Source organism: Coturnix japonica, chromosome 13, assembly GCF_054131305.1.
Source record: "Coturnix japonica strain WE chromosome 13, WE-NBRP24, whole genome shotgun sequence".
Taxonomy (NCBI): Eukaryota; Metazoa; Chordata; class Aves; order Galliformes; family Phasianidae; genus Coturnix; species Coturnix japonica.
Window position 1 is genome coordinate 11961766 of NC_140675.1, and position 13586 is coordinate 11975351.

General features: G+C 58.7%; 2 protein-coding genes across 16 annotated transcripts in view; one reads left to right on the plus strand and one right to left on the minus strand.

The window, feature by feature from the left end:
- The first annotated feature begins 3258 nt into the window (after positions 1-3258).
- Positions 3259-10165, plus strand: FSCN1 (fascin actin-bundling protein 1). The gene is made up of 5 exons (XM_015876616.3): positions 3259-4115; positions 7604-7760; positions 8148-8269; positions 8395-8562; positions 8683-10165. The coding sequence occupies exons 1-5, from the start codon at positions 3293-3295 to the stop codon at positions 8883-8885; spliced, it is 1473 nt and encodes a 490-aa protein (XP_015732102.1). The 5' UTR covers positions 3259-3292; the 3' UTR covers positions 8886-10165.
- Positions 10166-10767: 602 nt separating this feature from the next.
- RNF216 (ring finger protein 216) overlaps positions 10768-13586 on the minus strand; it is a 65219-nt gene continuing 62400 nt past the window's right edge. For all 15 annotated transcript variants that reach the window (XM_085513890.1, XM_085513889.1, XM_085513886.1 and 12 more), the window contains one exon: positions 10768-13441. In XM_085513890.1, the coding sequence (XP_085370016.1) occupies positions 13122-13441 (320 nt within the window). In that variant the 3' untranslated portion in view covers positions 10768-13121. The remainder of the gene's footprint in view (positions 13442-13586) is intronic.

Here is a 13586-nt window from a genome sequence, read left to right on the forward strand (position 1 = left end):
GCTGGGGATAGGGTCCCAAGGAGGGGATCCTGGGGATGGGGTTGCCTTGGTCGTGTTGGGGCTTGGCCTTGCTTGGTTTCTCCCCCTGTTGCCCTGCTGCAAGAGAGGTTTGCACACAAACCCACACATCCCCAGGGTTCAGGCTCCTTAAAATAAAGGAGGGTCTTTGTGCCCACCCCTGCAGCAGCAACCTACAGAATGTGCCCCAGCCCCAAAGCTGGATCTGCTGGCGAGATGCAGGTATCAGCTCCATCCTTTTTCTCCTCCTCCTCTTCATCCTCCAAACCCAGCAGCTTCCTCCAGCCATGCAGGAAGTGCTGGCATCCTCCTGCAGCCCTGACTCATTTCCAGCCGCTTTGAGGCTCCTCTGTTCCTCCCAGCTCCATTTTGGGATGCAGCACACCATGAGGATGGGACCCCCTCACCATGAGCAGTGACAGGGCTGTGATGGGGACCAGTGTCTGGGATGGAGACTGATGCCTGGGATGGGGTCCCCAGTCCTGGCCGTGCTTTCAACCACCCCACGAGTCCCAAAGGAATGGGTTTAGGGCATGGCAGCTCTGCCAGCAACCCCCATCCATGGGGGCTGGGTGCTGTGGGCTGTGGCCAGGAGGAGCTGAGCCTGCAGGGCCGCCTGCTTTGGGGTGCTGCGTGGGCAGGTGCTGAGCACACACTGCAAATTCTTCTGTGCTGACTCCTTGATGCTGCAGTGCATTGAGAGACGTGCACGACAGAGTGATGGGAGCTGTGAGAAACCCTTCCCTGGCCGCCTGGCAGTAGAAATGGAGCTCTTTCCTGCCTTTGTGTCCCTATCAGAAAGTGTTCTCCCATGGGACTGGGGGCACCCAACTCCCATACCAGGGGATGCACAGCCCCACCCCACCTGGGGTCTTCAGGAGCAAGGGATGCAGCCATGCAGCACTGCCCCATCTTCCTTCCCTCATTTGTTTGATGTGCTTCAGCCAACCAAACTGCATCATCCCCGATGCTCCCAGCATTTCCCTTGCTGGATGCAATTACATTAAGATAATGCAATAAACCTGGTTAATAAAGTGTGAGCAGAGCCCCGGTTGCATCACAGCTGGGAGGGGGCACAGCGTGAGCCCCCACTGCCCCTTAACACCTCGTGGGGCTGAGTGATCCCGATGGGGCTGCATCCCCGGGGAACCTCCACAGCACAATGCCAGCCTCTGCTCCAGGACCCCCCCACCCTGGGGCCACCCTTTGTTTTCCTATTGCTGCTGCTTTTTGTTGTTGTTTTGTTTTGATTCTGCCTAATACAAGTTTAATGAGGCCGGACGCCTGCCAACTGTCAGGAGAGCCTCTGCTGGGGGCATATGGCAGCAGGATGGGGCTCCCGGGTGTCCCCAGCCCTGTGTAGTGTAGGCATTGCTGGAAGGAGCAGCTTCTGTGCTGGGTCTGCCCAGAGGGACTCTGGGGACACCCCTCCACCTCAGTGGCACACAGGAGCGTGGTACCCCCACGCACGATCACCCAGTGATGCTCCTCACCCAATAATCCCACTGCTCAGCTCTGGGTTTTAGGGCTGGGGGGGATTGCAGAGGGCTCTGCAGCTCCCAGCAGTGAAGCCCCCATGCATTGCTGCATCCCCAGTGCTGGGGGCACTGCGGTGACACATGGGGACATCTCGCTGTGTGCTCAGCCAGGCACTGCCACCCTCCCTGCTGCTGGGGAGAAAACTCCTTTTTTTTCCTCCCGTGCATAATTGCTTTTTTTTTTTTCTTTCATTGAGCAGAAAAGCCGTTTCTTTCCCATCCTCACCATCTGCCCTCTGCAGTAGCAGGAGATCCCACAGCTGCACAGCCCTGTGCCCGGGTCCTATTGCCCCTCTGCTCCCTGTGAGAGGAGCAGAAGTGCTCCCATATCCCAGCAGTGGAGTTTGCTTCCAACCACCCTCGGGGCTGGGAGTGAGCTGGACTTGCAGGAGCAGAGCAGGGCAAAGCCAAGCAAACCCATCCAGGCCTGCCCACACATCCTATGGGCGCAGCCGGGGGGGCAGCTGGAAGCAGTAAGCAGTGCTCCTGGGGCAGAACCAGTGCGCCCAGTGCAGAACCAGTGTGTGCTGTGGAGGTGAGGAGGTGGCTGGGGGTGTGCCCCCCTGCAGCCCATCCCTTGTTCCCCTTCAGGCAGCTCAGTTCCCTGATCCACCCTTTGGTTTTCCATCCCAGTGCTGCCCCACTTGCCTTGCAGTACCCCCATGCTTTGCTTCAGCATGGATGCTGGGGAGCTGGAGGAACCACTAGTTCCCAGCCACCCCCTGCCCAAGGGGGGATAGATCTGGGTCCCCCCACTCCCAGATGCTTCAGCCCCAGTGGTGCCTGGCACAGGGCTTTGGGGTGGCTCTGTTGGTGTTCAGCACTCACGGTTCTCTGCTTCAACCCTGTTGCACGGCTGGGGGGTGCAGAGAGGTATAAGGGGGGCATGCAGTGTAGCACAGGTCCTGCAAGAGGAGGGGGCCTTGCATTTCAACAGGGAGTCTCGCAGCGCAGGGGCTGGTGCTATAGAGTGGAGGCGGGAGGCTGCAGAGCACTGTGGGCTGGTCCCACAATTCAAGGAGAGCATTGCTTTGCAAGGAGGGGTCTCCCAATACCGCGGGGTCTTTGCATTGCACAGGGATCCCTGCAACGTGGAGAGGGCCTTGCATTGCAGAGAGGGGTCATGCACTGCAGGAGGGGGGTTGTAGGATGCCACGGGGTTCATGCAACGCCGAGGGATCTTTGCAATGTAGAAATGAGTCTCATGATGCAGAGAGGGTCTTGCGTTGCAGGAAGGGTCGTGCACTGCAGGAGAGGGCAACCCTGAAATGAATTGGGAGGGGTTGCAGTGCTGAGGAATCCTTGCCACGCAGGGTGGGCATTGCCATGCAGGGGGTAGTCCGGCAGCGTGGGGGTGATCCTGAGATCTGGGTGGGCTCTTGCTCTAACAACAGGGGGGCTATTGCAAGGAAGGGGTGTAATGCAGCAAAGGGCCACTGCAGTCGGGGGGTATCGCAGTGGCGGTACTGCGGGGGGTGTATTGCGACATGGAGGTATCGCAGTGCGGGGTTATGGCAGCGATGGGGATGGCAGTGGGTACCGTGGGTGGAGGGTATGGCAATGTGGGGTTATCGCATTGATGGGGATATCAGTGGGTACCGTGGGGGGGCTCCGGCGGCGCCGGGGGCCGCGCGGGGCGGGGAGGGGTCGTGGGGGCGGCGCCGCGCGGTGCTATAAAGGCGGCGGAGGGGGCGGGAGCGGCGGCGGCAGCGCGGAGCGGAGCCGAAAGTGCCACGATGACGGCGAACGGAACGGCGGAACCGGTGCAGATCCAGTTCGGGCTGATCAACTGCGGCAACAAGTACCTGACGGCGGAGGCGTTCGGCTTCAAGGTGAACGCGTCGGCCGCCAGCATGAAGAAGAAGCAGATCTGGACGCTGGAGCAGGACGGGGAGGATTCCAGCGCGGTGCTGCTCAAGAGCCACCTGGGCCGTTACCTGGCGGCCGACAAGGACGGCCGGGTGAGCTGCGACAGCGAGGAGCCGGGACCCGACTGCCGCTTCCTGGTGGTGGCCCACGGCGACGGGCGGTGGTCGCTGCAGTCCGAGCCGCACCGCCGCTTCTTCGGCGGCACCGAGGACCGGCTGTCGTGCTTCGCCCCGTCCGTGTCCCCCGCCGAGAAGTGGAGCGTGCACCTGGCCATGCACCCCCAGGCCAACCTCTACAGCCTGGCCCGTAAGCGCTACGCTCACCTGGGGCCGCGCCGCGACGAGCTGGCCGTGGACCGCGACGTGCCGTGGGGAGTGGACGCGCTCATCACGCTGCTCTTCGTGGATCAGCGCTACAGCCTGCAGAGCTGCGACCACCGCCTGCTGCGGGCCGACGGCCGCCTGGTGCCCGACGCCGAGCCCGGCACCGCCTTCACGCTGGAGTTCCGCTGCGGGAAAGTGGCGTTCCGCGACGGGGAGGGCCGCTACCTGGCGCCGTCGGGGCCCAGCGGGACGCTGAAGGCGGGGAAGAGCAATAAGGTGGGGAAGGACGAGCTGTTCGCGCTGGAGCAGAGCTGCCCGCAGGTCGTGCTGCGCGCTGGGAACGACCGCAATGTGTCCACCCGGCAAGGTGAGCGACGGGCGGGGAGCGGGACGCGCGTGGGTGACTCGGGGACGCGGAGCGTGGCGGCCCCGCGGTGCTTCTGCTCCTCCCTCGTCCCTCGGGCATCGATCGCTGCTCACGGTGCCCCCCCGCGGCACAGCGGCCCCCTTCGCTCCTCTCCCGCGGGGTCCCCGCTTCCCTCCTTTGGATCTCTGCCCCCTGCGAACCTCCCGTCTCTCCATGACTCCCCCTCCTCCCATTCGCTTCCAGTACGGCGCTCTGGGTTCCACCAACCCCGCATTCCGCAGCCCCCCGTCTTTACAGCACAGCATCCCGGACGGGGCGAGGGGCACGGGGAGGGGGTGCCATGCTGAGGGTGTATGGGGGTCTCTGTGGAGTCTCCCATGGCCGTGGCGGAGGCAGAGCCGCTCATTGTTCACCAACAAAGCCTCTCCCAGCCTCCACCCCCCCATCCCTGAGCATCGTTCATCGCACGGAGCGGGGCTGCAGGATGCTGAGCTCCCCCATAACTGCGGGCCGCAGTGCCGCCCCCATCCCCAGCTCTGCCGGCGTTACACGGGGAAAGCAAAGCTCTGCCCGAGCGGAACCCGCACAAAGGCGCGGTGCCACCGCTGTGTCCCCTCCGTCCCCTCGAGGCCACCGCCATGTGCTCGGCTCCCCACGGCCGCGTGGCAGCTCCGCTCCACGGGCACCGAGCCACAAACACGGGGTTGGGAACGTGGGGGGGGGGCAAACCCGGGAGCCGCGGGGCACAGAGAGCAGGGATGGGTGCGGGCACGGGGCTGCTGCACAGAGAACAGAGCCCGGATTTTCTTTATATATATATATATATATATATATTTAATGATGTAACATTTCAAGGTTGCAGCATAACCCTGATCTGCACGCGGGGAGCTCAGCACTTTGCTGCGGGAGAGCGAGTGCTGCGTGCAGAGCAGCCCCTGAGATAAAGGGGTTTGGCTGCGGGGGGGACCGATGTTGGGATTGGGGGAGAGAGGATGGGGGATGGAAATGGAGGGAGGTGGAGGGGGGATGGAGGTGAAGGATGGGGGGAGGATGGCGGTGATGGGAGGCTGAGCAGGAGGTGGTTGGAGGAAGGAGGGGGATGGAGGCAGGATGGCGGTGGCGGGAGGAAGAGGAGGGTGGAAGGAGAGGAGGATGGTGGGAGGCTGAGCAGGAGGGGGATGGATGGAGGAGGTTGAGGATGGCGGCTGTGGGAGGCTGGGATGGATGGATGGATGGATGGATGGATGGATGGATGGATGGATGGATGGATGGATGGATGGATGGATGGAGGACAGGGGGGATGATGGAGGCAGGCGGGCGCTGCCGCAGCGCAGGGGGAAGGGCTGCTGCAGCCCTTTGTCACCGGAGATGGGAAAACCAGATGTGGGGTGAGGTGCGGGCTGGGGGCCCCGCGCTGGGATGCAGGGAGGGGGGGAAGCAGCCCGGCCCCATGGCTTTGTGCTGGGCGATGGGGGCGGGGAGGGAAGGGGGCTGCAGATCTCCCCAGCAACGGGGGGGTCCCTGCAGTGCGAGGGCTTTTTCTGAGGAAAAATACTGCAGGGAGGGATCCGTAACAGTGGGGCTCAGTGTGCCCAGCAATGGGGCTGCATCCATCCCTTCGGGGTCCTGCTCAGCACCGGGGCTGGGGGCTACCGGGGGGTCTCTCCCTGCACCCAGATTGATGCAGAGCCCCTGGCCATGCTCAGAGTGGTGCTGAGCCCCACACTGGCCCCATTGCATTCATAAAAGAAAAAGCAGCAGAGCAGCGTGCAGCTTCCTTCCCTGCTGAATGGCTGCTGGTGGCTGCAGCAACAAAGAGCCCTTTGTGGGATGGAGGGTCCCCGAGGGCAGAGCGCTGCCATCCTCCTGCCCTGCCCCCCTCCCCTACAGACCCCACACCCTAAAGGTGGGCACAGGGTTGGGGAAGGGATGGAGTTCCTGTTGTCCCTCACTGGGCTGCACCCCTGGTGCTGCTTCTCCCGGATGAACATTGGTTGGGATTTGTTTCCTGGTGCAGTGTATTTCTGCTGGAAGGATGGGGAGGGGACGTGCAGGGCTCTGCAGGGGGATCTGAGCCATCCTGCTGGCTCCCAGCAGCATCTCAGGGCACACAGCAGGGCATCCTCTGAGCAAATGTACATTTATCCAGAGAGCCCTGAATGTGCTGCCCTTCCTTGCAGTTCTTCCCACAGGGCAGCACTGGGATTTCAGTTGCTTTGGGAGAAGGCAGTTGGGTGAGGGTTTGGCCATCAGTCCTGAGATGCTGGAACCATCCACGTCCCTCCCAGCTGCCCTTGCTGGGGGCTTAGCAGAATATGCTCTGTCTTCACCTCCAGCCTGGCTCCATCCATGGTCATACATGTGGGGGCCCTACAGCCACCCTTTGGGTTCCTCCCCAGCCGTTGGGTGCCCACGCAGGGAATTTTTTGGGGCCCTCCCCCCTCCTTGCCTCCAGCTGTAATTAGCAGCTTCGTCAAGGTCAGGGAGCGTCGTGCTGGCTCCAGACTCTGCATTTACCAACAGCAGTAATTAAAGAACGCCCGCAGCGGGGAGCAGAGCAGTTCTGCTGGGGGCAGCAAGTGGGGACACGTGGCTGGGATGGGGGGGGAGGGAAACAGAGGGACATGGTCGGGTTGCATCCACCCCCTGCAGCCCCAGCCCTCCTGCTCCCTCACAGCCCTTTGAAGCCTCCCCCCCTGCAGCCCTAATTGCATTCCTTTCCGCTGACATGCAGTAACCCAACCCTGCATTTGGGCTGGGGGGTGGTGGGAGACCCCCCTCCCCCTCCACATCCCCCCTCCTCTCTGTGGGCCCTGCGGCTGCTCCCCCGCCTGGCAGAGGATAAAGCAAAATCCCTCCCCAAACCCAGCCCAGGTGGGAGCTCGGGGGCACCTCCTGCTCCTCCCTTGCAGTGCAAAGCAGCTCCAGGCTGCGCACTGTGTCTGCAGGCCCAGGAGCCAGCAAAATACCCGGCACAGATAGAGCATGGAGGTGTGCACAGCACAGGGTCTGTGCAGGGGGCTGGAGCTGTCCCAGCATCCCGCTGGGGGCTGCAGTGTGCAGGGGGGGCAGCGAGGTTTTGCTCTCAGTGCTGAACAAAGGCAGTGGGTTTGGCACTGCTTTCCATGCTGGGAAAGCAAACATTCCCTTCCAACAGGCAGCTCCTGCATGCAGCGTCTGCAAGGCACAAGGCCGGTCCTGTGGCAGATACACAGAGTGGCTGCCCCATCTCATGGTCCTTAAACACAGCCCTGAAGTGGGGATTCATGGTGGCACTGCTTTAATGGCTTGAGTCACCCTGCTGTCACCTCCCACGGCAAAAACAACACACGGCCTATTTGCATGTGAGATAGGCAAGTCTGTCTCCATTGGATTGTGTGCTGGAGCCCTGAGCTGGGGGCTGGCCCTGTGCATGAGCATCTGCATGGGAAGCTGGGGTTGGACCTGGATGCTTAGAGGGAGACCAACCTGTGTGCATATGGCTGCAGGGATGGACCTGTCGGCCAACCAGGATGAGGAGGGCGACCAGGAGACCTACCAGCTGGAGATCAACAAGGACACCAAGAAATGTGCCTTCCGCACCTACACGGGCAAGTACTGGACCCTCACCTCCAATGGGGGCATCCAGTCCACCGCCTCCACAAAGTGAGTCCCTGCCTCGTGCCCCCCCGCTGCTCTGGGACCCCTTTGCCTTCTCCATTGGGTGCAGGGATTTGGGCAGCAGGGAGGAACCCAGGTGCTCACCCCAAAATGAGAATTCCCAGGGCCTTGGGGAAGGCTGGAGCTGCCAAAAACATGGAATCATTGAGGTTGGAGAAGATCCATTTCCTAATAGCCAACCTGAGCCTCCCCCTGTGCATCTGAAGGCCATCATGTCTTGTGTTGCTGTTACCTGCTGTCCTTGGGGTTGGGGTCTTTTCTCACACAGCTTCCCCCATCCACCATAATCCCAGCCAACCTGGACACCCCCCTTTGGCTGTCCCCAACCCCCAGGGGTCCCCATATCCCCGCTGAGCCACTCTCTGCCCTTAGGAACGCCAGCTGCTACTTCGACATCGAGTGGTGTGACAAGCGCATCACCCTGCGGGCCGCCAATGGCAAATATGTGACAGCAAAGAAGAACGGGCAGCTGGCAGCTTCCATGGAGACAGCAGGTAAGGGATCCGGGGCTCTGAGGCACCCTAAGGGGGCGGGTGGGTGACAAATGGGAACACCACTCACCATGTCTATGGTGCCACCCATGGGACCCCGCACTCACGGCTGCTGTCCCCCGGTGCAGGTGAGACGGAGCACTTTGTGATGAAGCTGATCAACAGACCCATCATTGTGCTGCGTGGTGAGCACGGCTTCATCGGCTGCCGGAAGGTGACCGGCACCCTGGACTCCAACCGCTCCTCCTATGACGTCTTCCAGTTGGAGTTCAACGACGGAGCCTACAACATCAAGGGTGAGCCTGCGGCCTGGGGTGATGTGTGACTGTCATTGCTTGGAGGGTCTGGGGGGATTTTTGGGGTTGGATGCCCCATCTGGGCCCTCATGGTGGCTCACAGCTCCCATCTACCCACAGATACCACTGGGAAGTACTGGATGGTGGGCAGTGAGTCGTCCGTCACCAGCAGCAGCGATACACCCGTGGACTTCTTTTTTGAGTTCTGCGACTATAACAAAGTGGCCATCAAAATCAATGGCAAATACCTGAAGGGTGACCACGCCGGGGTCCTCAAGGCATCCGCCGACACCATCGACGCCTCCACCCTCTGGGAATATTGATGCACTTTAGCGTTACCTCCCATTGCCAACCTCTCTTTCCCCCTGTCTGTTTGGTTGGGTTGGGTTTATTTTGGGGGTTTGGTTCTTTTTTTGGTTTAATTTCTCCTCTCTGTGCAAGGATTTCCAGCCTGGCTCGCCCTCCCCATAGAGCCCAGTGCGTTGTGTTGGAGGTGGTTGCCCCCAGGGGCTGTTGTGCCCACTCTGGCTCTGAGCATCACCCCAGTCCTTCTATTTTCCCTTCCCCTATTGGAAAACAAACAAGAAGGAATAACTGCCCCACATTGGTGATAAGAGGACGGTGTGGGGGCACACAGCCCCCATTCTCTCCCCATTGCTGGGCATGGGCACCAGCTGGCAGCAAACCTGCAGCTGTCCGTATGCAGAACAAATTCCTTCACAAACGTTGCACAGTGAGATCTGCTCAGTACTTATTTTGGGTTTTTTTTGGGGTTTGGGTTTATTTTTTTCCTTATTGAATACTGGAACAGTGATGCCAATCACTGAGTGCCCATTGCCGGGCTGGGCGGCTCCTGTGGGTTCCTCCCAGGCTGCGGCCGTGTGCCACCTCCTGACTGGAAACAGCAAGAAAGATTAATGACCAAAACAGTATTTTTGTTAGTCCGTATTTATGTACGCTGTCGGCAGCACTGTGCTCTGTGCTCATGGAACGATGCTGGCGATGCCCAGCTGTTCCTTAAGGTGTTGGGGCACTTCATCCTTCGGGCTCCCTGCAGACACCGCAGCCTTCCACCCCCAGCTCCAACCCGAGGGCTGTGGCGGTGCCACCGCTGTGCCATAACCCGGGGCTCTGCAGCCTTAAAGCTCTGCCATCCCTCCAACCAGGGCTCGGTGCTACGCTCCCGCCGCCCCATCCCCAGCATGGGGACACCGCCTCGGCTCCAGCACCCGCTGCCTCCCAAGGAAGAAGTGTCCTGATGGAGCCCGGGTGGCCCCTCACCCTGGCACACACTTTGCTGCCTTGTCACCCACTGTGTCTCCTTTGTCCCCCCCCCCACCCCGCTCTGTGTGACTTTAGGTCCTCACCTCCCGTCTCCTGTTGTGACCCTCCGTAAGCATCTCACTCTGAAGTTTAATTCCATGGGGGGGTTTTTGTTTGTTTTGGGGGTGTTGGTTTTAGAACTTCTTGTTGTTTTTTTTTTTTTTCCTAATTATTATTATTATTTTTTTTTGTAAGTGCCATTTGTATAACTTAAACAACAACAAATAGCTACAAACTGGAGAAAAGTGAATAATAAAAAGAAGCAAGACCTGCATTCGGATACGAGCGGTGACGTGTGGTCTGTTGGGGCTCCGGGGTGGGGGGGTCCTCACCCCATTGGCATCTATGGGGCACAGCCTGTCAGCTGGAGCTGTGGGTCTGGGGCCAGGCAGTGCTGGGTGATAGTGGTACCCATTGGCTCCTTCCTTCAGCCTCAAAGCAGTTGCTGGATGGAGGCTGGGGTGCATTTTGTGATGCCCTGCAGCCCCCTGGATGCTACAGAGCTGCTGTGGGTCAGAACTGCTCCTCCTGTGCACTGGGGAGATAAAGAAAGGGGGGGAAGCAAAGCACTCAGTGCAGCACATCCCAGAGCATGTGCAGGACCCTGTGCTGCAAACAAGGGCTGAGCAGAGGAAGGATGCGATTCCGCTGTTATAAACAAGGCCAACATTAAAGCTGTGCAGGAAACGTCAGCACTTCTCGCCTTCAGCCCCGCGCCCCGCTGAGCCGCGCTCACACCTCCTGGTTTCCATTTACAGCAGCGACTGGGAACCATTTTCTATTCCATTTCTCCCGACAGCATTTGGAGAGCATTAAGTTGAGAGGGGGGGAATGGGGATGTATCTGCTCCCCCCCACCCATCCCATAAGCACAGCCTGGAACTGGAAACCAGAATGCACAGATTTATTTACAAAAAAAAAAAAGAAGAAAAAAATCCAAGTTACAATATAATACAGGGCAACCTCTGTACACACCGGATATGAGAAGGGTTTTTACTACCAGAAGGTAAATAAAAATATTCCTTTATTTTATTTCAATAAACCAACCTATTTGCTTTCGGCTTAATGTTATACAAAGTTGCAGAACATGCACGTCTTTACAGGGTTTGTTTCTCTTAACAGGACATTTTGCTAAGTGCAAATACTAAGGTTTCTCTTCCCACCTTTAAGGCAAGTTAAATGGGACACCGCAATTAACCATAATGAGTACCTGGTAAAGGATGCAGCCACGGCTCCTCCAGGGCACGAGGGGACACAACCAGACCCAGGGCTCTGCCAGCTGTGCAGGGCTTTTGCTTTTGTAACAGAACAACCCAAACCAGCAATGGACTCAAACATGATCAGGAAGCACCGCTGGGCATCTCCCAGGCCAGAGGGAAGGAGCAGCCCAGGCACAGGGCACCATGGCCATGCAGGGGAACAGCCCCATCCCTGCCCCTCTCTTTAACCCACCACGGCTCTCCCTGCAGTGGGACATCACTCTGGGGCAGCAGGATGAGCCCTGTGCCCCATGGAGGTGATGGTGCTGACCCACAGACATGGGGACAGAGCCCCACACTCCTGTCCCTTCATCTCTGCGCTTCTCCCTGCCCAGGCTGAGGTTGCAATGCAGCCGTGCATCTCTGCAAAGCATCAAGAGGGAATGGAAGCCCAACTTTTGCTCCCCCTGCGCTGAGGGGGCACACAGGAGCTGAACACGAGAGCAGCAAAGGGTGACACTGTGCCTGCAAGAGATCCTGCAGTGCTGCACCAACGCAGAGCAGATGGAGCCAGATGAGCTGCAGCAGAGCACTGAGTGCCACCTCCACCCCCAGGGCAGAGGCACTCTGAGCTCCCACCACCCACCTGTCAGAGAGGTGGGCAGATCTCAAGCACATCGGCCTTGGGGCTGCCTCTGGGAATTAACTAAGGAGGAAAAATAACACAAATTATATTAAAAAAATAGATATAAGTGACAGCAGCAAGTAAATGCCACTGAGTTATTAATGTTAGAGACCATGGCACTGAGGGATGGGAACGCTTGGTAGGATACATTCAACCCACAGGAAATGTCTGAGAACAGACTGAACTCTGCAAGGCAAGGAAATGCTACCTGACAAACAAACAGCCTGGGGACACCTGGATGGTGGGACGTGGGGGAAAGGCAGCAGGGAGCTGCAGGCTGGTTCTCAGCAGGGGACAGCAGGATGCAGCACAGCCCAAACAACCCGGGAACTACTGCACACGGGGTGGGTAAGAGCCAGCCTGGAGCTCCTGCTGGGTTTGCCCCTCTTGTTGGGGCTGTCCCAGACACAAAGCACAGCCACTGTGAGCAGAAGATGCTGGTGGTTACCAACACTTACACCACAGCACACATCACACACAGCTGCCTATTACCTATCCCTGACTGATGCCAGAAACTGGCATGTTCCGCATGGGAACAGCAAAAGGAAGGGCATGTGCTGGATGCTGGGGGCAGCTTCCTGCTGGGGAAGAACACCTGAGCCCCCAGGAGGGGCAAACTGTGCTCTCAAGGATCGGGGTGGCCGAGTTTTCTGCTTCCTGGAGCCCTGAGATGGGACGTGGCTGTGGGCTGCAGGACAAGAACTGAGCAATGAAATGGCTGCTGCATCCCCTCACTCCTTGCAGAGTGAGAAATGCTAAGTACACTACGTTAACTTGGTTTGGAACAATTTATTTCTGCTGGGAGGTGTTAGCAGGTTACAGGGATGCTGGAGAAGATGGGAACCCCAAACCTTGGGCTTAGGGCAGCCGAGTCCCATTACCTTGTTCCTGAAGGTCTTACTCAGGTGCCAAGTCCCTCCTCCCTTCCCACAGGACTCAGGCTGTTGCAGCTGCTCTGGCCAGCAGGGAGGTTGGAGTTTTGGAAGACTCCCAAGGATCTTCTGTATCCCCTGTGCTCCATAAGTCTCATTTTCCCTCCCAGCAGCTGTCTGAATAGTCTTTGCCAAATAAAAATAAAAATAAAAAAACAAAAAAAAAAAAAAAACCCAACAAAATAAAAAAGGACTCCCAACATAGGAAGAGACCTTGGAAATGCAGCACCAAGCCCTGTTGCAGGACAGGTTGAAATGTTTGATTGTAAAGGTCCGGAGAAGCTATAGATAAGGGTGTAGTGCAGGTGTGTGTGAGTCACAGCAGCTCCCCTTGCAGCTGGTTATGGTGGGGGCTGCAGCAGGACGGGGTGATGTTACTGGGGGGCTTCGTCCTGCAGTGACCAACACTATTCAAACCAGGTCAGAAGCGGTGCCGAGGCTGAGGGCCGAAGTGCATAGGCAAGTTGTGCTCCAGCTGAACGTTGATCTGGGGAAAATCATAGTTCACCCTCATGTTGGGCAATGGGGGCACGTAGGGGGCGGGGATGGGGCCGATGTTGAGGGGGATGTTGTTGTACATGGGACGGACGGGAGGCAGAGGGAAAGGAGGGTGCACAAAGGGGTAAGGAGGCATCCGTGGCTGATGGAGGTTCTGAGGAACAGGTCTGGGGATGACTTCAATTCTCTGCATTTTCTCCATGGGCTTTTCCACCGGAGGGCCGATCCGCTTGAAGCTGTTCTCTGCAGAGGAAGGAAGCGGAGGAACCAGTCATCCTCCTCACCAGCCTTGGCCTGCAGTCTCACACCCACCATCCCCAGCACGTTCCTCAAGCACTCTTGCCCCTTCTCCTCCCAGAACATCCTTGCTCTCACTCCCTGCATGGAG